General features: G+C 40.4%; 1 protein-coding gene across 2 annotated transcripts in view; it reads left to right on the forward strand.

Annotated features, from left to right (window-relative positions):
* Positions 1-5,732: 5,732 nt before the first annotated feature.
* The window catches only part of lmx1bb (LIM homeobox transcription factor 1, beta b), a 63,308-nt gene continuing 44,439 nt past the window's right edge, over positions 5,733-24,601 (forward strand). Inside the window, exons 1-3 of one of the 2 annotated variants that reach the window (XM_046345330.1) lie at positions 5,733-5,934; positions 6,211-6,330; positions 7,103-7,289. In XM_046345330.1, the coding sequence (XP_046201286.1) occupies positions 6,267-6,330; positions 7,103-7,289 (251 nt within the window). In that variant the 5' untranslated portion in view covers positions 5,733-5,934; positions 6,211-6,266. Of the gene's footprint in view, positions 6,331-7,102; positions 7,290-24,601 lie in introns of both variants that reach the window. The other variant, XM_046345329.1, reaches the window with a different exon arrangement.

Genomic DNA, 24,601 nt, shown 5'->3' on the forward strand with positions numbered 1-24,601 from the left:
TACAGCAGGGGGCATCATTGTAGTGCTGATTTTCTCTCAGAGGGGGTGTATAAGGCTGGGGCTGGGAGAATGATAGCATTTCAGCACTGTTGTTTTGCTGTTCTTTTGTTGTTGTTGTTGTTGATTATGTATGTTATATTGTGTTTGTTGGTTTTTATTGATGTTGCCAGTAGAACTCCAGCATTCTCTTCCTTCTTTCTATGTACTGTATCTGCATGAGTACATTCTGCTGTGAAAGCGGCCATGTGTTTGCTGTTTGTTCAGAAAGGAGTAACCAGTGTATTTTAAAAACTGGCGTGAAATGAGAGTGTCGTTTTGGGATTGCAGAATGATATACATATAATAGACACTCATATTTCAATATTTGTATTCATTTTCAGTGTTTTAATGGCTAATTATCTCCCTTTCTTATATTTAGTTTACTATTAAACGTATGTTTGATGAGGCTAAATCAAGGATGTTGTTTGTAGTTTTGGATATGAGTGTATAAAAGAGGGCATGATTGAGTTGCACGATAAAGGATTCTGGTGGTCTGTACTGGCCTCCAGGAGTGGCCTTCAGAAATCAAGAGTTGAATAAACAACACCTAGTTAATAATATATTATGGCCATTTTGTGTGATATCTCAGAGATCATGTTCTGTGTACCTCAGCCTATGCTTGTAAGCAGCTATTTAAGCTACAGTAAGTCATATCTTGTGTGGAGCTCTGGAGCTTTTATCCTTGCCTTTAAAGACACATCATGGAGAGCCAGGGGTTTTGAGGAACATTCATTAAAAGATCAAAGTGAGTTAAACCACCAAAGTCCTCCACCACTGCAATGTACTGTGTACTGGTGTATATGCCTTTAGTCTGGGCTTTTTCACTAGGATCTCTAGACTAAATAAGTCACATTTGCATTAAAGGGAAGCTTGATTTGCGTTCCTGTATTTGTATATCCTTTTAAAACCATTGTCAATATTTTGGAATACTATTTATCTGACATTAATATAATCTGATCTGATGTATTTAAAGTATAAATATAGTGTTTTGTAGAGTACAAGATTCCAGTAAAAAAGCTTGACAAACTTTTCCACAAAATGTACTCTCTAAATGGTTATTCTCTTTATGTTGATTATTGATTATGTTGGATATGTTGAACGGAAAGCCAACCTATCAATTTGACTGATTTGACCAATTTTAACTAAATTCAACTCATCATCAATACTTAAAATCGTATTTTATGCCCCATGCACATGATTGAAATCGAAAAACGTTTATATTGGTGAGAGCAAACTAAATTGAGGTTGCCTATAGTCACCAGAAATTCGTAGGCGTCAAGTGTAATAAAATGTACCTTTGAAATATATAACAGTCAAATGCATGTTTATACTTGGCTACATTATTCAACGATTTTAGGTTTTCTGTTTGTATTATTATTGTTATTATTTAAGGTAACAGTAATAACAGTAAATGAATAACTTAAATAAAACGATTATTTGTGTGTGTAATTCAACTAGTTATCACCATGTTTGAGACCCGTCATTATGATGGTGGTAAAGATATAGAGTTGATATTTGAATTGTTTTATCAATCAATATATGATCTATAATATATATTTGTATATAGTAGTTATAACCCGTGTTTAATTCATTGTCGGTCTATTATAGAGGGTTTGGCGATGAAAATAACAAGTAACAGGTTCTTCGAGCCGATAATGAAATAGGTATTGACCTGACCCTTCACATCTCGCTCAGTGATCTCACAAACACACACTCTTTGCCCCGGGCTCTGAAAGTTAACTGTTCACGGAGGTCATATCACTTTTGATCTATATATAAGAGAATAAAACGATTTATATATTTAACGAATTTATTAGCAGTTTTTGTCTGGTAATTATTGGTTTGTTGTACTACAATATCGGCAATTTTACCATAAGATAAATGTAATCACAAGGGACACAATAATAAATTACAGTTTGTAACCAACAATTTAAATTTTGACTCAAATTAGTATTACAAATAGCAGTTTATCATTTAGTTACTTGATTCGTTCTCTTATGTCTTGAATGGCCTATTTAAAATACGAATAAAGTACATGTTGTTGTTGCTATTTAGGTCTGCAACGAATTGAACTTAATCTTGCATGCATTTAATTGAATTCAAACAAAACCTCTTGTCTTTTCGGTGGGTGCAATAGAAATTGGTTGTTTTACTGAAAACAGACTATTCTTTGCATACTATTGGGACCTTTCCCAAGGTGCACATGCAGCACACCTGCTGCGTGAAGTTTCTTCGGAAGTAGGACTATGGCAGGACGGGGTTCTCACGTAGAGACCATTAAACGCGGCGGGCAAAAACACAGCTTTTGGTTGCCAGTAGCAAAAACACAGCTTTTGGTTGCCAGTAGCAAAAACACAGCTTTTGGTTTGGCAATAGTTGAATTGTCTTGTCGATAGGATGCAATGAGAGTAACATGTTTTCCATCCCCACAGAAGGCAGATCCATTTTTATTTTATTTTTTATTTTATCTTTATTTAACCAGGCAAGTCAGTTAAGAACACATTCTTTTTTTCAATGACGGCCTGGGAACAGTGGGTTTAACTGCCTGTTCAGGGGCAGAACGACAGATGTGTACCTTGTCAGCTCGGGGTTTGAACTCGCAACCTTCCGGTTATTAGTCTAACGCTATAACCACTAGGCTACGCTGCCGCTCAATCCCATAGTCCTACGGTTCAGGAAGCTTACTATTGTTCTATCTATTATATACCTGTACTCTTCTATTGTACGCGAATTAACTATTTCTCTAAATTAGTTTTCTGAATATGACATAATAACTTTGTCTGATGCCGCTGACATACTGAATATCCTATAGGCAAAGTAAATCCAACATTAGTCTCTGTTGAGGCAGTAGTTTTGTAAGAGAACCGCAGCATATAAACAAATATATTTACCAAATCAAATCCAATTCAATCCAGAATATGTCTAAATAGTCATGCACGAATAATGATTGTCAAGACAATTCTTAATTAGACTCAGTCGTTAGTAGTTCTTCTTCTGAACGCCAGAGGGCATCGGCTTGAACATTGCAAAGTAGGCTACAGTTCACTGTATGGTCCACAAAGGATATCAAGAACAATATGGATACCAGGTAGCTCTAACCTAAAACTAAGACTACACACTGTAGCATCATTCGATCACGTGTAGAGCTTTTTTCATAGGATTATGTTATGCATTTTATTTTCAAAACGGCATGTTTAATTTTGTCATTTTGGCTTTCCTATTATTTTCTATAGGCCTATGTGTAATATACTTAGTTATATTTATATATGTGTAATATAGGCTGTCTGGTTATGTTTAACTGCTTTACTACGGTTGTAAACGTATTATTATTATTATTAATAGTATTATTGATTGTTGTTTTGGTTATTTTGTATTTGATGTGGTTGCTAATTATTGTGTAAAATTATATCGGATTTTAGCTCAAATCATTTGCATCGGCCAACACATCATTGGCATCTATACCATATTTCTTATTTATTAGCCTATATGTATACATATCCCAACTTTGGCTTTGGTTGGATCAGCCCTGCAACAACATGAAGCAATATTATTGGAAATAAAATATGGGCTAAATGCAATAAACTATTATCGCCTGATTTAGGTCCTTTAAGCTATTTAAACAACGATTAAAATGTTGCCAGTCTCTTTTCTATTGCTGACAAGTCGGTTTGAGTTTGATCTAGTATTTATTTGACTACTTGGACATTTAGGATATCCTTTGGATTTAGACGCGCGGCGATAAATAATATCTGATCCAAGTAATTAACTTAAGCAGAGGACGTCTCTTCCAACCCACCTCCTGCCCGATGTTGTGCTTGATCACATTGAGATTAGAATCACATTAAACCGCTGAGCTGAGGAATCTCCAGACCTAAAGCCATGCATGGGCGACGGAATGGTCAAACCCATGAAGGTGTGCGTCTATTAATCCAATTCAAGACGTTCTAGGCCTTTACTTGGTGTAGAGATATAGAGAGGGGTGAGGTAAAAGAGGTAGCTCAGAGCTTGTATCTCAGAGTGACTGCTTGAAGTGTCCTTATGCCTCTGAGATACCGAATCCCTGGAGTACTGCGGAAGGGGGGGGCATGACGAATTATCTATAGCACCCTGTGATTTAAGCTACGGTCGACTCACATTCCTCACCTTTGCAGACAACTTAAAACATGAAGCCCGTATTGGAAAGCTAAAATATTTTACATGGCCGTGAAGACACATTATGTTATAGTCTATAGGCCTACATAATGGCAACTAGTTGCATCTATAATAAAACATGTTTTCACATGGTTCCTTTTTTACATGTGTAATCATTGGTTAAAATTGGAAATAATTGAGGAGTGCTTCTTTTCTTTTGTGGGGGATACTATTTTCGATTCCAAGGCTTGCTTTTCTGAGCCATGCTGTCATGAATAAATCTGGTTCCAAGTCCTGTGCATCTCAATCACAACCGAGGACACGTGCGATTGATAAAAAAAAAAGATTAAAGGAATTATAGCCCTCTGCTGAATTATAATGAAGACCTGTGTCCAGCACAGAACAGCATTGTGTCAGTATGAATAATTAGTATAACTACACTTGTTTGTTTATGATAAATGTTTGTTTGTTTATGTGAATAAAAATGATTTTTTTTTTAAAACAAAATTTGTTCCGAAAATTACACCACAATAATAATAGTTTTGATTCCTCAGGATGCACACAACCAAAAAGAGAAGCATGTCCAACTGCGCACAATAACTAGGCTTATGCAAATAGGTGCACAGCCAAACAGGTCGCATTCCATGATGTATTAGGCAACAATATTACTAACAATTTAACATAGACCTAAATTATGCAAACGATAGCCCTAATTTATTGAATGAAATAAAAATGGTTCCATCCTGTTTTTAAAATAGATTGTACGTGCATAAGCTCTAGCAGCATGATTAGAGGAAGAAAAAGTCAGTATAGGCTACTTTCTAGACGGGCTACTTTCAAGTATGTTTCAGTGGAAGCCACTCTCACCGTTGGCATCAAGGCTGCACAGTGTTCAGTTATCGCCACCCATCGCCAGGTGCATCGGCTGTACAGGAGTCACTAGGTTCGAGTCTTTGTAGTGCACAGTGGACACAATACCACAAAGCATGTGAACGTCGAAAGCGTAATGGTCCAATACTTAATTTCAAAGCTTTTACTAACCTATATGAAGACATGAAGAAAAAAAAGAAGAAAAAGAAGAAGCATCAACAACAACAACAACAAACAATAAAAACAACAACAATAGGCTTACTAGGATACTTATACTACTACTCTAATAATTACAATAATTTATCTATTATTATAATTATTATAATATCAATTGTAATAAAGAAGTATTATCTTAACAATGGTTCACTTTGAACTAAATTAAGATATATTGCAAATGGCCATAGCAAGTTAAACTACTTGATATACCTTTAGATTACAATGTACAGTATTTGAGTTGTTGTACACTGACTGCATTTTTGTTTCTCTCGCCCTATTGTGTCTATAGCTTTGTTCAAAGTGATAGGCGAAACATAGTTCAACTTTTAGAGCGCACCAAATGTGAGCACCAATAGCATCTCAATGTCAGTAAATTGTCTTTAAAAAGTGACGCGGCCCCAGAGGGGTGGGAGGAGGATCCATTCGCTTCAATCTCGTAATGCAGAATTTTCAAGCGGCAGGGATCCGTCCAAGGGGCATAGCATTTGAAGAGTTACCATTGGAACATTTCACTCATATTTTCTGGAGTTACAATTGTTGTTGTTTTAGTCGTTTTTCTTGGTAGAAACATACGTCTCGAGCGGATAAGCTTCATCCTCCATAGAATTCTCTTCTGGTCACGCGCGGGTGCAAACAATAAGATAGCCTACAGTATACATATTCAGTCCAAATTAACAGGTGACTGCTCCAAATAGTGTTTGTCGGGTTTATTGTCGCTTCTCATCCGATTCTGTGACATATGACGATCTGCTTAGGATAGTCCTACAAACAGTGGCGTCTGTCTTAACATTGGGACGACTTTTTTTTAAATATAATTTTTTTAAAGTTAGCGATCTGGGAAAACGCATTGTTTGTGTATGTGTGTGCAAGTAGCCTCAGCAAATATTGTGGCATTTAGCTAGTATTTGAACCGAAGAAAAATCTGACAGTACATTGTTATGGATATTGCAACAGGTCCGGAGTCACTGGAACGCTGTTTCTTGAAGAGAAACCAATCCAAGGACCCAAGGATGTTAGACGGTATAAAGACTGAAGATCATCCCCATCGTCAAGCTACCCTTGGAGTCGTGCTTGGTAAGTCCGCATAGTTTCATCTGCATCTAAAAGAGCCCGGAGCACAGACATCACACACAATGCGAGAAAGTTCTAGAATATACTTACATTGCTATAAGTGTGTGTCCTGCAGCTATACGTGCAGACTATCCCCCCACGAGCCATAGGCCTCCTTAACATTTTACATTTTACACCATTTGCTTTAATTGCGTTCATATCATTTTAATTATGAATGTAGTGTATTTACTGTAGGCCGGCCTGTTTAGCAGAAATAATAGCACAATTATATAATTGTATTTAGAATCTCCCTATTACACTGACAAAACTAGCTTATTTCATTATTTTGTGAAATTATCACTATTTCAAATAATTGGATTACCGTTACTGCAATTGATTGCTGTTTTTTAGGCATATCACATTTAACAAATACTTTATTTTCACCGCAGGCGGATACCTTCTCTTTTCATAATTTGTGTTTGTGGTATAGATAGCCAATTAAAATACATTCATATCTTTGGTTTAGAATATTTAGATAATTCCAATTATAAGATTAGGTAGGGCCTAAAACCGGGTCTTGTGTTTATGACATGTTTATCATCTATGACCTTATATTTATTAGCTAAACTGAACATTTACATTGTTTAGCTAATAAATATAAGGTTATATAGATTATAAACATGTCATAAACCGGTAACTATTAAAAAAAGACACAAACAGTCCATAAAGTATAGTTATATGCATACTATTGTTAAAAATATTTTTGCCCTTTTAACTTATTTTACATCCATTTTAGGGACGGAATGCCATCACCAATCTGTATGTGAAGGATGCCAGCGTCCAATATCTGACAGGTTTCTGATGAGAGTCAACGATTCCTCATGGCATGAGGAGTGTCTGCAGTGCGCTGTGTGTCAACAACCTCTAACTACCAGTTGTTATTTCCGAGATAGGAAACTGTACTGCAAACATGACTACCAACAGTAAGAAAAATAATATTTACATATAGACTATTCTCTGGTTGTTTTACGCACAATGAAAGAACACCAAGTAGGCTAGGCCTGTTCACTTGGGACGCATGAATGTAATTATGTTTAGAATGTGTCCAACAATTGTATAATTCCAGCCAAATAATCCATTTCAATTTAACTTTATTAATCCCATGATCTATCAGTAGGCCTACACTATAAGCTGATGTGTACATTTTTTCCAGTATTGTCACTCTCACACAGATATGCGCTCCGGCTACTTGTCAAGTTGCCAGACGCTCTTTAGAAAATATGGCCTACATTTATTATATTATATACCTATAATTGAGAACATTTTGCTTTTCAAACGTTTCTTTCTATTTGTATGGCATGTGATAATTCACTTTGGTGTTAACCGTAATACGTTTCTAACGGAGATGTGTTCTTATAGCCTATCCAGTATCGACGACTTAGTCAAAACTATAGTCAGTCACAAAATGATTGCTTTTACTGGCACTTAATTATCTGCAATTTTGTGGATATTTTCTGAATTGTTATGACAAGGATCTCTTGAGGCAAGGATTTCTTGGATTGGAGACCGATGATGGTCACTGCAGCATTTAGTGGAGTATTTATCCTAACCGCTGTGTATGGTACGTGGAAGGCACAATTGAACCATTTTAGATTTAAATGTAGCTAAACCTTTTGTTCGTTTCAAGATAAAACAACAACCAAAACATATCGACCCACATTTTGGAATCGTTTCTTGATATTATTTCGTTATTAATCCTATATCATGGTAATAATTACACACACACGAACAAAATAGAACTAGAGGGAGCTATAAGCCTTTTCGAATATAGTGGGCCTCTATGAAAATATTGGCTTTAGTTTTGTTCCTTTCTTACATTAGATGAATAATATGTCAGCATTCGACCATTAAAAAAACTCCACGCGCAAAGCAACAATGACATGCTAAAGATTTGTGGCCTTCGTGGTCTTCAAATGGTTTTACACTCTGAGAACTTAAACTATCATTTCTTGAACTTATTATTATTGTTATTATTATTATTTGGTCTTTATAACTTTTACTTCCGAAATGTTTAATTGGTCAAATCAAATCAAAATCAAATCAAATTAATTGGTAGACTAGTAAGACTTGAATGGAAATGTATTGTGAAATTATTACACAAAATGATTACACAATTTATTTGTGTAGTTATTTATCTATAACCAACAGTAAGAACATGGGCCATTTCAGATATGGTATGTTGCTGCCGATTAGCCGACATGCATGCTTGGAAAGGACAAGAGAGTCCCGGAATTCTATTGGCAAAGTTACCTTTGCGCGCATCCAATCAGTGCGCCTTGATAATAGTGAAACTCACTGGCTGGGGGCGTTTGCTGTTGTCTCGATGGGAGGCTTAAGTTTATTCTGCCTCACTGACTGTGTGCAACATGTGGCACTATGTCCCCACTCATTGTATTAGTGCTCTTCATGCTTGTCACTACATTTTAAGCTTTATGTGTCAGGGTTTTTTAACATTGCTACTTCAATCCCTGGGACATTCTAGCTCCCTGCTAGATGCCCTGCAACAAACAATGAGCTACATATATTGCCCTGCATCACTGTTTTTGTCAGCCATTCATCCTGCTCTGTCCGACATGACCATAGGCAGTTAGTGGTAACAATGTGGATTTCATAGCAGCAGCTCCAGGATGCCATTGCCTGGGAGATGCAGTCAGGAAACAGTGACATAGACAAACGGTGCAAGGGGGGGGGGGATGTTTAACACAAGAATACTAAACAAACAAAAAATTTGACCAACTGGGGACATTTTATTAGTCCTCACAAGGTCAAATGCTATTTCCAGGAGGTTAAGGTTAGTATTACTGTTAGGGTTAGAATTATGTTTAGGTTTAGGGCTAGGAGCCCCCCCCCCTTTAAGATTTAGATGCACTATTGTAAAGTGACTGTTCTACTGGATGTCATAAGGTGAATGCACCAATTTGTAAGTCGCTCTGGATAAGAGCGTCTGCTAAATGACTTAAATGTAAATGTAAATGTTAGGTTCAGGGTTAGGGTTAGGGTTAAGGTTAGGTTTAGGGTTAGGGGTTAGGTAAATAGGATTTCGAATGGGACTGAATTGTGTGTCCCCACAAGGTTAGTTGTACAAGACTGTGTGTGTGTGTGTGTGTGTGTGTGTGTGTGTGTGTGTGTGTGTGTGTGTGTGTGTGTGTGTGTGTGTGTGTGTGTGTGTGTGTGTGTGTGTGTGTGTGTGTGTGTGTGTGTGTGTGTGTGTGTGTGTGTGTGTGTGTGTGCGTGCGCGTGCGTGCGTGCGTGCGTAAAATTGTGTATGAGGTCTGAACAGGCAGTAATTTCTAGACACATTTGGGGTGTTGTTTTGGCCGTGAACTTGTTGTAACGGTGTGAGCTTCGAGGATATCCAGAGCCTCTAAACAGCAACCTGCTGATTCCTGTCATGTACGCCCACACTATTATCCATCATTACACCATCCAGCCTCCCTTTCTTCACCTTCCATCAGTCTCAGGTCAACAACTAGCAGGGGGGTCCCATGTGTACACAACACTACCTGTATTCCTTTATTTCATTTGCATTGATGGGATACTTAGAGATGTAATTGGCACCATTATGATTTTTATGACACCAATTTAAGGTGCATATATCAGCCCACAAACTGCCGTGACCTGCAAGGCAGACTCCTTGCCATACAACAGGAGAGGGGCCTAATTACATTTCTACAGAAATTGATTCATTCATAATCATATCTGGCTACCGTAAATCAATGGATTGGCAAACATTTATTTTCACACATGTAGGACAATTTACAGCTGTATGTTCAGACAGAGGAGATTTGATGATTTTGTGTCCCAGTAAATTCTCCCTCCAGTGTATTTTTACAAAACCTGTTATGCTGAATAATGTTATTTTAGAATTAGGGTACAATTTAATTCTATAAATGTTCAGAAGACCTGTTGATATTAACAACGGGATTGAGCATTTTTCCCTGCGTTATCGGTCTGCTAATATAGGACTAGTAAAGGCCCTGTGCACTACAAATACAAATACAAAAATTCAGATTTTTCAAAGGGTGCTGCAGCACCCTCAGCATCCCTACTTCCCGTGACTATGATGTGTAGTAGTTTAGACTAGTATAAGTTACAATGTAAAGCCACTACTAACCAAAGTAAATAGTTATGGTTGGTTTGGTTGTCTGCTGGTTGGGAGCTGTAACCGTAGAAACCATGAGGTGGTCATTTGTCTGTCTGTCGGTCGGGGAGTGAGATGATGTGTGAGAAGTGTAGTGAAAATAGACCATCCCCCTGATAGCTTCTTCTGACCTGGTGTTGGGAGTTCAATTAGACATCATTAGAGGACACACATCTCCCTGAGAGGGGCGTCTGGTCTGAAATGACCCATGTAATAAGGGTGTCACTCCACATGTGTTGGACAGTAGACTACTATTGAGGAATGTTGAGCATTCTGCAACAGCAATGGTCTGGCTGTTTTGTCAGTTTATGAGAATATTAAAGTGTATTCATTCTGAAGATATATTGTTGTCAACTATTATACTGTGATGCTCAGACAAGTGCAGATGGGTGGCAACAGATCTAGTGAAATATTAAAATTATAATGGATTTTTATCTATATTGCTAACCACTTGATCCACTATATGAATATACAGTATGTTGAAGCAGCAGTATTGTTCAATTCACTAGCCACATTATTTTAACAGACCACTGAACTCATAACACCAGAGCCCCCTTACCTTCACTCCTTCCCTCGTAATTCTCAGTGTTGGACGATCCCCTGGTGTGCTGATAGGTGCTTTTTATGCTGGATTGGGGTGTCCTCCTGTGAAATTGTGTTTTTTAATTAGCTGTGTTTGGGATGTGGGGCGGTGGATAGGCTACATGCTGACGGCTAGGTTTCTACATAAGCTGCACTAACTTACTGTGTTCCACTCACTGTAGTGTACGACACTCCCACATGGCCTTTGTTCTCGTGTGAAAAGGGATGCACGCAAAATGGACATGGCTTTCTCCTGCCTCAAAGCTACTCTTACACATACATACTGTAGTTATGGCATGGTGTTTAGATGATAGGATAAAAGACTAGGCAGGTCAGAAACAGTGAGATGTATTTCGCAAGAAGTAGTGTTCTTTATTCTCAAATTTTTCCAAAAGAAAGAGTGAAAGGGGGTGAAGAAGTAGCTACAGCTAGTGCTGGTGTCGAAGTAGAGGGCCCCTGCAGAAAGACAAATCTAATATTAGCTGGCATAAGCTGGATAATATTGCTTCAGCTTGCCTGGATTCTTAGTGCACTGACTGGGTTAGCTGTATTCCTCTGTAAGGAAGTATTGAGTTCTGTGTCAGCATTGCCTGGCCTATCCTAGCAACATAAAATTATGCAATCATCTGTCATTTCATAATGTGCCAACCATTTCCCCCTACACATTGTGACCTGTTAAGGGTATTTTAGGGGTATGAATGTGTAATGCCGGGGGCACTTTGTATTCACTTGGTGCATTTCCCAGTGGTTAATTGAGTTTCTAATTATGAGCTTGTAGATGAAATGATGAATATTTTTATTGAACAGGTCATAATACCCAACATAATATAGGCGTAGTCATTCGTAAACTAATACTTTACAAAATGGTGTGTTTAATATGTCTGCAACAACGTCTTGCTTAATCACAATGTGTGTGTGTGTGTGTGTGTGTGTGTGTGTGTGTGTGTGTGTGTGTGTGTGTGTGTGTGTGTGTGTGTGTGTGTGTGTGTGTGTGTGTGTGTGTGTGTGTGTGTGTGTGTGTGTGTGTGTGTGTGTGTGTGTGTGTGTGTGTGTGTGTGTGTGTGTGTGTGTGTGGAGTGTGTGTGTGTGTCCTAGTGTGTCTTTGTGTGTGTCTTTGTGTGTGTCTTTGTGTGTGCATGCATGCTTGCACGTGTGCATGATAACAGTTGAAAAACAAAGAGCTAGCAGAATACTTTGGCAAGCCACAGAGGCTCAACCATGTTAATGCCCATCAACACTTAAGAGGCCAGGCTGATGGGTAGGGATGTGGGGCTACGCCTCTGTGGCTTGGTGTGGGGGAGCTGTTGGCCTGAGGAAGAGAAGAGGGGAGTCAGACCTGTACTGGGAGCTGTTTGGTGGGTTCACATTAGAATGATAGCAAAGGAAGCAAAGCAACTCAAGCATTCAATTTGTTAGTAGCCACAATAACCTCATCTCCTAAAGTTGTCTGTTATGGATCGAGTGAAGGAGCCAGCGGGACAGGTCAGTCAGATATTAATACTCCTCAGCTATGGTAAAGAAACTAGTACATGGTGATTTTCATCAGCAGCTTCAACTCTTCAGGGGTTCAAATGTATTTGCAGAGGATGACAACTATTCAAAACACACCGCAAATGTTTACCGCAATATGCTGCAAAAATGCTATCTAAAAATAACCGCTAGAATGAATATGAAGAAAGCTAAATATCCAGTTGATGATTTCAAAACCGAGAGAGAAAAACAGAGAAGATACAATGAAAAAGGGAGAGAGTTAATTGCACATTAGTAGAGGTGTCAATTTAGGAAAATATAGTAGGATTGCAGTTTTTCATTGATTTTATTGTGAAAAATAGATAAATAATTGGAATGCATTTTTTTGACAATGTCGTTTTAGTGTATGTACCTGCAAAATAGCATCGTCTCTTTCCTTGCCTGTTCTACAAGGACCCCAGTCGAACGTGCATGTGGAATTGAGACAAGGCCTCTTCTGGCTCAGGATTCCAGGACTAGCCCCCTGCACTCTGTAAATGTGATCCAGCTCTGGAATGTTTTTCGAACACCTAGGCTTTTCACAGATACACAAGAAAGGGGTGGCATCAGGGTGGCAAGTGCTGCAGTCCGAGTGCTGTCTGCTTGTAGCTCACTCTCACACTAACGTCACACATTCTACAACCACATGGGGTTCTGGGCATACAGTGCATTCGGAAGGTATTCAGACCTTTGGACTTTTTCTACATGTTGTTACGTTACAGCCTTATTCTAAAATTTATTAAATACATGTTTTCATCACCATTCTGCACACAATACCCCATAATGACACAGTGAAAATGGATTTACATTTTTTTTTTTTGTAAATGTATTAAAAGTAAAAATAAACAGAAATACTTTATTGACATAAGTATTCAGATCCAATGCCAAGAGACTCAAAATTGAGCTCAGGTGCATCCTATTTCCATTAATCATCCTTGAGATGTTTGTACAACTTGATTGGAGTCCACCTGTGGTATATTAAATTGATTGGACATGATTTGGAAAGGCACACACCTGTCTATATAAGGTCCAACAGTTGACAGTGCATGTCAGAGCAAAAACCAAGCCATAAGGTCAAAGGAATTATCCGTAGAGCTCTGAGACAGGATTGTGTCGAGCCACAGATCTGGGGAAGGGTTCCAAAATGTTTTACAACATTGAAGGTCCCCAAGAACACAGTGGACTCATTCTTAAAAGGAATAAGTTTGGAACCACCAAGACTCTTCCTAGAGCTGAAGGGAAGGGCCTTGGTCAGGGAGGTGACCAAGAACCCCGTGAACCTGACAGAGCTCCAGAGTTACTCTGTGGAGATAGGAGAATCTTCCAGAAGGACAATCATCTCTACAGCACTCCACCAATCAGGCCTTTATGGTAGAGTGGCAAGACAGAAGCCACTCCTCAGTAAAAGGCACATGACATCCAGCTTTGAGCTAAAACTCACCTAAAGGACTCTCAGACCATGAGAAAAAAGATTCACTGGTCTGCTGAAACCAAGATCGAACCCTTTGGCCTAAATGCCAAACGTCACTTCTGGAGGAAACCTGGCATCATCCCTACGTTGAAGCATGGTGGTGGCAGCATCATGCTGTGGGGATGTTTTTCAGCAGCAAGGACTGGGAGACTAGTCAGGATCGAGGGAAAGATGAAAGGAGCAAAGTACAAAGAAATCCTTGATGAAAAACTGCTCCAGAGCGCTTAGGACCTCAGACTGGGGCAAAGGTTCACCTTCCAACAGGACAACGACTCTAAGCACACAGCCAAGACAATGGAGGAGTGGCTTCAATGGCCCAGCCAGAGCCTGGACATCTCTGGAGAGACCTGAAAATATCTGTGCAGCAACACACCCCACCCAACCTGACAGATCTTGAGAGGATATGCAGAGAAGAATGGGAGAACCTCCCCAAATACAGGTGTGCCAAGCTTGTAGTGTCTTACCCAAGACTCGAGGCTGTAATCACTGCCAAAGGTGCTTCAACAGAGTACTGAATAAAGGGTTAGAATACTTATGTCAATGTGATTAAAAAATGTGCACAAATTTCTGTAAAACTGTTCTTGCTTTGTCATTATTTGGTATTGTGTGTAGATTGATGAGGGGAAAAAAACAATTTAATCCATTTTAGAATAAGACTGAAACGTAACAAAATGTGGAAAAAGTGAAGGGGTCTGAATACTTTCCGAATGCATTGTAGCATTAGGCCTAGCCTCAATCAGTGGATCTCTCTCTTTCTCTCTATCTCCCTGTTTCCATTTCTTCTGCCCCTGTGAAATCTGTAATCATATTTTGTTGGGGCAGTACATTCACTGATAACTTATAAATCATTACTGTGTTACTTACACTCACTGATTAATTAAATCTGTCATGCTCAGTAGGAATATCATAATTTTGGTGCATTTTGTGACTTCTTTGACATATTTACAATACCAGTCAAAAGTGTGGACACACCGACTCATTCCAGGGTTTTTCTTTCTTTTTACCATTTTCTACATTGTATAAATAATAGTGAAGACATCAAAATGATGAAATAACACATATGAAATCAGGTAGTAACCAAAAAAGTTTAAAACAAATTGAAAAATATATTTTATATTCTTCAAAGTAGCCACCCTTTCCCTTGATGATGGCTTTGCACACTCTTGTTATTCTCTTAACCAGCTTCATGAGGTAGTCACCTGGAATGTATTTCAATTAACATGTGTGCCTTGTTAAAAGTTAATTTGTGATATTTCTTTTCGACTTAATGCATTTGAGCCAATCAGTTGTGTTGTGACAAGTTAGGGGTGGTATACAGAAGATAGCTCTATTTGGTAAAAGACCAAGTCCATAGTATGGCAAGAACAGCTCAAATAAGCAAAGATAAATGACAATCCATCATAACTTTAAGATATAAAGAACTTTGAAAGTTTCTTGAAGAGCAGTCGCAAAAACCATCAAGCGCTATGATGAAACTGGCTCTCATGAGGACCGCCACAGGAAAGGAAGACCCAAAGGTACCAGCATCAGACATTGCAGTCCAAATAAATGCTTCATAGAGTTCAAGTATTTGTATTTATTATGGATCCCCATTGGCAGCAGCTACTCTTCCTGGGGTCCAGCAAAATTAAGGCAGTTTGTACAATGTTTTAAAAACATTACAGCACATTCACAGATTTCACAACACAGGCCCCTACTCCAACACTACTACATATCTACAGTACAAAATCCATGTGTGTGTGTACAGTGTGTATGTTATTGTGTGTGTATGCATGTGTCTGTGCCTATGTTTGTGTTTGTGCTTCACAGTCCCCTCTGTTTCATAAGGCATATTTTATCTGTTTTTTAAATCTAATTTTACTGCTTGCATGAGTTACTTGATGTGGAATAGAGTTCCATGTAGTCATGGCTCTATGTAGTACTGTGCGTCTCCCATAGTCTGTTCTGGACTTGGGGACTGTGAAGAGACCTCTTGTGGCATGTCTTTTGGGGTATGCACCGGTGCATTCAAAATGTCAACACCTCTCATAAATACAAGTAGTGATGAAGTCAATCTCTCCTCCAATTTCAGCCAGGAGAGATTGACACGCATATTATTAATATTAGCTCTCTGTGTACATCCAAGGACAAGCCGTGCTGCCCTGTTCTGAGCCAATTGCAATTTTCCTGAGTCCCTTTTTGTGACACCTGACCACACGACCGAACAGTAGTCCAGGTGCGACAAAACTAGGGCCTGTTAGACCTGCCTTGTTGATAATGCCACTGGTTTTACTTAAAGCCAGTGGCATGTCATTAATGAAGATATAAAAAAATAAGGGGCCTTGACAGCTGCCCTGGGGAATTCCTGATTCTACCTGGATTGTTGGACCGGCTTCCTTTAAAGATCAGCAATAGAATCGTAGTACATTCGAGTGTAGCTTAGTAACGTCATTTACACAAGCTCATTGATAGGACATTGTTTTTGCACCAGGGACGGTCACATTTCTTACCATGGAGCTGCTCAAATCACTGCTGGCAAGAAGGACGAGGAAATCCGCCCACTCCCACACTTCACATGATTCAGAGAACCCTTTATGGATGGGCGAGAGGCAAGATAACTTGAGCCCGGCGCCTGGTACAGGCCTCCAACAGATGGAGAAGCCCCGCTCAATCCAGGGCAGGGATGGAAGTTTTCCGATGTTGACTTCGAAATCTTAGTAGTAGGCACTGTGGCCGCGGACACAGGCACCCCCAGCAACAAACGTGCAGGAAGATCAGGCTTTAAGGACGGCAAAACTATTCATTGTTTGTATCTGATATGGCCTCTCATTGGGAGTGTAGACTGCTTTGCGGGAGGCCGCTGTCTTCGGTTTCCACAGCTCGTGACATGCGACCATCATTGATTGCCTTGCTCTTCTTGCTGTTCTCTGTCGACTCCGATATCAGATGGGGGAGCTCCGGGCAACACCGGCCATTAGGATAACGACAAACAACAAGGCAGAGATGCATCCAACAAGTGCAAACGCCGTCTAGCCACCGGCTTGGAAAATGTAAACATTCCACTTTGTGTTTTCCCCAGTTTCCTACGTAGACTGGTGACCTGCATGATCAAGGAAGCCACCTCAAGCCTATAATCCTCGGCAAGCAAACAATTGCCGCATTGGAACCAGATCATTGGAGTGATCTGGTTTGTCCCGAAACAAAGTGTAGTAGATACAGCTCCTACGGCACTGGAACAGTTCACTTATTTCTTCAAATAAAGAGGGGTCTGTTGTAAAGCTCATCTGGTACCAACTTCGTTAGCTTGATGGCTAGCAGCTTTGCGTCTCTCTCTCAAGCAAGCTTCAACCTGTCTGTTAAGCGGGAATCTGGGACAAGAAATAGTGGTCCTAGGTGTTAAAAGCTAACTGCGTGCGGAATCCACACATTATTCATATTTAATGAATAGCGGTTTTGTTTTCATCAAAAATAACAAACCAAGTGTTTCCAGCATAGAATGTTCAGCTGCGCACTCAAGTAACAGACACATCTCAACATCAACTGTTCAGAGGAGACTGCATGAATTAGGCTTTCATGGTCGAATTGCTGCAAAGACACCTCTACTAAAGGACACCAATAAGAAGAAGAGACTTGCTTGGGTCAAGAAACACGAGCAATTGACATTAGACCGGTGGAAATCTGTCCTTTGAGCTCATGAGTCCAAATTTTAGATTTTTGGCTCTAACCGCCGTGTCTTTGTGAGACGCAGAGTAGGTGAACGGATGATCTCTGCATGTGTGGTTCAAACCGTGAAGCATGGAGGAGGACGTGTGATGGTGTGTGGGTGCTTTGCTGGTGACTCTGTGATTTATTTACAATTCAAGGCACACTTAAAACCACCATGGCTACCATAGCATTCTGAAGTGATACGCCATCCCATCTGATTTGCGCTTAGTGGGACTATCATTTGCTTTTCAACAGGACAATGACCCAAAACACACCTCCAGGCTGTGTAATGGCTATTTGACCAAGAAGGAGAGTGATGGAGAGCTGCAACAGATGACCTGGCCTCCACAATCACCCGACCTCAGCCCAATTGATAGGTTTTGGGATGAGTTGGACCGCAGAGTGAAGGAAAAGCAGGCAACAAGTGTTCAGCATATGTGGGAACTCCTTTAAGACTTTTGGAAAACCATTCTAGGTGACTACCTCCTGAAGCTGGTTGAGAGAATGCAAAGATGTCATCAAGGCAAAGGGTGGCTACTTTGAAGAATCTAAAATATAAAATATATTTGGATTTGTTTAACATTTTTTGGGTTACTACATGATTCCAAAAACCCTTGAATGAGTAGGTGTGTCCAAACTTTTGACTGATTTTCTATGTACTCTGACACTTGAGAAAATGTCATTACTTCAAAACAAATTCTCTCTCTGCCACTCTTTTTCTTCATCTCTTAATGAGATTAGCTTCCAAACACTGTCTGCCCAAGCTGACTGACAGAGATCTGCACTTTTATCATAGACTGTGACACTAAGCTGTGGAGTGCTTTGTCCTGGGTAGAGGGCCTGACGGAAACAGGGGCTCCTAATCCCTTTACTTGTGTCAGGTCCAAAGAGGAGGAAGAATGGATGCAGAATAGGATGGGGCTCAATAATGCCTCAGCTCCAACTTCCCCCTAAGCCTTCTTCCACAGCCAAGTGAGCAGGAGACTGATCTTATGAGTCACACCCCCACACCCCCACAAACATTCAACTCACATCCATAGTTCAGTTATTATGAAAAATGGTGTGTGTGTGTAGGGGGGTGCACATACAGTGCATGCAAGTGTGTGTGTGCACACTTGAGCACAGGTGTGTGTTTGTGTGTATGTGAATGAGTGCATGACTTGCAATTGCTGGAGGTGCAGCCCAGGATGAGATTAATAAACCTGAGCAGTTCCCTGGTAGAACCCCAACATAGGCTTTTGTCTGCAGTCCCCTGAGTACTGTGGGGCTTAAACTCCTTTGTGTGTACCCTTACAGTAATCCGTCTCCAGCATGAGTCCCCTGGGGCACTTTATTTACTCATTCAACTGTTTGGAAGTCTGTTAGACTGCTGATCACATGCACTGAAACAATCTGATTACTTTAACCAGGCCTGCAGATTCCTCCCCAGCCTCTCTCCTGTCTTGACTCATACTGTATCTGATGTAGGCTGCAGGTTGGCGGGTCACTGGCACTGCTCTGGCTCATCTCCCTGGCTCACTGACCTGTCCATCAGCAGCCTGTGTCTCTCAAGCCAATGGTGTACAGAGGTGTTCAATACGAATGCTACCTGTAGAGTAGCGTCCAAGGTGTATTCACTATGAATGTTTAGACAATTATCACCTCATACAGTAACAGTATTGGCCTGCAAATAAAAGTGTTGGTTGATGTTGGTTCTTCTACAATCTATTAGTGTTTACAGGTCAGATATGTGGTGCTGGGGCAACTGAAGTAACAGTAACAGGTCTCTCAGAAATATGTTGTACTTTTTAGCTCCCCTGCTCAATGGGCCATAATTCAGTAACAACAAGAATGCCAAGTGATGTGTCACAGTGTAAAAACGGACAGCTCCGTTTTATTGGAAACCAGGAAATGTATTGTGTTCTCCATCTATCAAGGAGAGCCAGGCTAAATCCTGCACAGCAGGCTATCAGGGACTCTAAATATGCTTAGGCCTATTCCCCTGGAGCAGGAGGGGAGAAAGGTTTAAGTAAACTGCAACGATGACACTCAGACCAGCGAGGGCTTCCAAACCTCTTCTTTGTCTGGGATCACCCCCCCCCCCACGCCCCACCAACCAGCTAAAATGATTTGTGCTCAGGGTCCCGTGACCCATGGAAGCTTCAAAAAGCACTGAGGGGAAATATTTGGATGATATAAATGAGGGAGCTGGAGGAGAGGGAGGGGAGGGGGTGGTGGTGGGGTGCTGAGTGCTGATGACCAGTGTAAGACAGATGTTGAGGCTCTGTAGTACTGTGGTGATGACAGTGGAAAGTGTTTACTAGTGAACTGAGTGGCTGCCTGCCCTGCCCACCCTGTAGGACATAGACGCCATGCTTGAGAGAGAGAGAGAGAGAGAGAGAGAGAGAGAGAGAGAGAGAGAGAGAGAGAGAGAGAGAGAGAGAGAGAGAGAGAGAGAGAGAGAGAGAGAGAGAGAGAGAGAGAGAGAGAGAGAGAGAGGGGAGCAAAAGATAAGGAGAGAGAGAGAACTGGGATATAAGAGGCATTTCATCATCAGAGAGACTATGATACTGATCGTCTCTGACCCCCTCCCTCCCCCCGCACCTCACCTTCTCTCTCTGCTGGCTGGATCTTAATATTTTCCCGAAAACACCCACAATACATCTTCCTGGGACATTCCAGCGCTCGTGAGCACTGCAAATTGACCCTGCACCTTGGAGAGGGCTGGATAAAGGGATGAAAGGAAGAACATTGATATATTTTGTTATGAAGTTTTCATGAAGATTCATGTGTCTCAATTCTGTTGAAATTGTGAAAGACATTGAATAGGAAAAACACATTACTTCCTCCTTTAATTATTTATTGTTTCTCTTTTTCTCTCTCTGCATTGTTGGGAAGGGCCTGTAAGTACTGTTAGTCTCCATCTGTTGTTTACAAAGCATGTGACAAGTACAATTTGATTTGATATACTTTGTTTTTGTATGAGAACTGTCACTATATGGATTCTACAGTATAGTCTATGTTGAGAATAGTGTCAATCTTATTTATTGACCTCTGGATGATTTGATGTACTTACCATATGTTGTTTCGTTTGCTCAGTTATTACCATATCTCATCATGGATAATACTTTTCAAAGAGTTTTACTGTACCCCCACAATCTCCTTTTGATTTGTCTCTCTTTGGCCCTGTAGCTGTTTACATTTGTTTAATGCCAGTGCCTTAATGAGATTGTTATTTTTAGTCAGTGAGGTGGAAAACCCCATCGATGGAAATACATGCACAGTTGAAGTCGGAAGTTTACATACACCTTAGCCAAATACATTTAAACTCAGCTTTTCACAATTCCTGACACTTAATCCTAGTAAGAAAAAACTTGTATTAGGTAAATTAGGATCACTACTTTATTTTAAGAATGTGAAATGTCAGAATAATAGCAGAGAGAATGATTTATTTCAGCTTTTATTTCTTTCATCACATTCCCAGTGGGTCAGAAGTTTACATACACTCAATTAGTATTTGGTAGCATTGCCTTTAAATTGTTTAACTTGGGTCAAACGTTTCGGGTAGCCTTCCACAACCTTTCCACAATAAGTTGAGTGAATTTTGGCCCATTCCTCCTGACAGAGCTGGTGTAACTGAGTCAGGTGTATAGGCCTCCTTGCTCACGCAAGCTTTTTCAGTTCTGCCCACACATTTTCTATGGGATTGAGGTCAGGGCTTTGTGATAGCCACTCCAATACCTTTACTTTATTGTCCTTAAACCATCTTGCCACAACTTTGGAAGTATGCTTGGGGTCATTGTCCATTTGGAAGACCCATTTGCAACCAAGCTTTAACTTCCTAACTGATGTCTTGAGATGTTGCTTCAATATATCCACATAATTTTCCTACCTCATGAAGCCATCTATTTTGTGAAGTGCACCAGTCCCTCCTGCAGCAAAGCACCCCCACAGCATGATGCTGCCACCCCCGTGCTTCACGGTTGTTCTTCGGCTTGCAAGCCTCCGCCTTTTTCCTCCAATCATAATGATGGTCATTAAAGCCAAACAATTCTATTTTTGTTTCATCAGACCAGAGGACATTTCTGTCCCCTTGTGCAGTTGCAAACCGTAGTCTGGCTTTTTATAGCGGTTTTGGAGCAGTGGCTACTTCCTTGCTGAGAGGCCTTTCAGGTTATGTTGATATAGGATTTGTTTTACTTCTGAGGTCATGGCTGATTTCTTTTGATTTTACCATGATGTCAAGCAAGAGGCACTGAGTTTGAAGGTATGCCTAGAAATACATCCACAGGTGCACCTCCAATTGACTCAAATGATGAAAATTAGCATATCAGAAGCTTCTAAAGCCATAACATAATTTTCTGGAATTTTCCAAGCTGTTTAAAACCACAGTCAACTTAGTGTATGTTAACTTCTGACCCACTGGAATTGCGATATAGTGAATTATAAGTGAAATAATCTGTCTGTAAACAATTGTTGGAAAAATGACTTGTGTCATGCACAAAGTAGATATCCTAACCGATTTGCCAAAACTATTGTTTGTTAACAAGAAATTTGTGGTTGAAAAACTTGTTTTAATGACTCCAAACTAAGTGTATGTAAACTTCCGACTTCAACTGTACATTGTGATGGGATGCAAATACAAACTCAGCAGTTTAAAAGGCAAACTTGTGGTCTATGGCAGCACTATGACAGCCCTATGGATGCCCTATGACAGCCTTATGGAAGCCCTATGACAGCCTTATGGAAGCCCTACGACAGCCCTTTGGCAGCCCTATGACAGCCCTATGACAGCCCTATGACAGCTCTATGGACGCCCAAACTGTCTCCGGCCCCTGTGCTTGTCGCTACCTCCTCCTGAGAGCGGGCGGGTGAGCGGGCCCAGCCCCCTGGGGTGGGCGTCTGTCTGATGTCAGTCCTGCAGGACTGCCGCTGGGCTCTGCCCCTGCCGACACAGGGGACAGGCATCCCACCTCTACACCCCCTAGGCTGGGGTCCAGCTCTGAAACCCAACCCTCAGTCTAGCGTTGTGATCCCAGCTGGAGAGACAGCGCCTGCTCTGGCCAGGGCCTCTCTCTCGGTGTGGAACTGGGGTCACGAGTTGCCTCTCTCCCTCTGCTCAGTCTACTCTACACCACAGCAGTGTGCAGTGGGACTGGAGAGTCCTCTGCTTTACACAGACTGGCGGTATAAGACTTGTTATTGACAGACTCAAACACAACAGACCGATGGGTTGTGTATCTACAGTAAATAAACAGCAGTTACTGTAGACCCAACAGTATTTGTTTGAAAAGTGTTGTATTTCACAATTGCTGTTTGAATATATATTTCTTTTAGGGATGAAATATTTGTATAATTCTGGTGCCAGCACACGTTTTCGACCTAATAACCAATATTTACTCGATTCTACAAGTTTTGACACTTGATTTCATTCTTTCATGTTCAAAGCCTCTTAAGCAGATGGAGGGGGGACAATATTGTAAGTATGCATGTGTGTATATTATGTTCATACAATGCATTCGGAAAGTATTCACACCACTTGACTTTTTCCATATTTTGATACGTTACAGCCTTATTCTAAGATTATTTCAATCGTTTTTTCCCCTCATCAGTCTACACACATGACTCCATAATGACAAACGCCAGTGGTATAAAGTACATAAGTAAAACATACTTGAAAATACTACCTCAGTAGTTTTTTTTGGTATCTGTACTTCACCTTACTATTGATATTTTTAACTTTTATTTTTACTTCACTATATTCCTAAATGAAATAATATACTTTTTACTTCACACATTTTCCTTCACACCCAAAACTATGTTTAGCAGGACAGGAAAATAGTCCAATTCACGCACTTATCAAGAGAACGTGCTCATCTCTACTGCCTGTGATCTGGCGGACTCACTAAACACAAATGCATTGTTTGTAAATGTTGGAGTGTGCACCTGGCAATCCTTAAATGTTAAGAACAAGAAAATGATGCTGTCTGCTTTGCTTTATATAGGGAAATGATTTATACTTATACTTTTGATACTTAAGTATATTTAAAACCAATACATTTAGACTTTTACTGAAGAAGTATTTTACTGGGTGACTTTCACTTTTACTTTAGTCATTTTCTATTTTCTATATTTACTGTTACTCAAGTATGACAATTGGGTACTTTTTCCATCACTGGACAAAGCAGAAACGGGAACAAACTGAAATATCACATTTACAGAAGTATTCAGACCCTTTTCTCAGAACTTTAAGGCACATTTGGGAGCGATTACAGCTACATGCATGGCACACCTGTATTTGGGTAGTTTCTCCTATTATTCTCTGCAGATCCACTCAAGCTCAGGTTGGATGGAGAGCGTCAGGTATTTTCAGGTCTCTCCAGAGATGTTCAACTGGGTTCAAGTCCGGGCTCTGGCTGGGCCACTCATGGACATTCAAAGACTTGTCCTCGAAGCCACTCCTGCATTGTATTGGCTGTGTGCTTAGGGTCGTTGTCCTGTTGGAAAGTGAACCTTCGCCACAGTCTGAAGTCCTGAGTGCTCTGAAGCAGGTTTTCAACAAGGATCTCTCTGTACTTTGCTCTGTTCAGCATAAGAATATTTAGAATATTTAGTAATAATACAAAATGTGGATAAAGTCAAAGGGTCTGAATACTTTCCGAATGCTCTGTATCTGCTTTTGTGTGGTATAATACATTCAGTGAGTGAGTGAGTGAGGGTGGGCATAATGTCTGTGTTTGTAGTGGATCTGTCCCGCAGCCAGGCATTGGACACGGTGTTGGCAGGCGACACAGTCTGTGGCTTCTCCTCCCGGTTGCGTGACTCTGGAGGCAGTAAGCGGTGCGTGCCACCCAAACCACCACCCCCTC

This window comes from Oncorhynchus gorbuscha, linkage group LG04, assembly GCF_021184085.1.
Source record: "Oncorhynchus gorbuscha isolate QuinsamMale2020 ecotype Even-year linkage group LG04, OgorEven_v1.0, whole genome shotgun sequence".
Classification (NCBI taxonomy): Eukaryota; Metazoa; Chordata; class Actinopteri; order Salmoniformes; family Salmonidae; genus Oncorhynchus; species Oncorhynchus gorbuscha.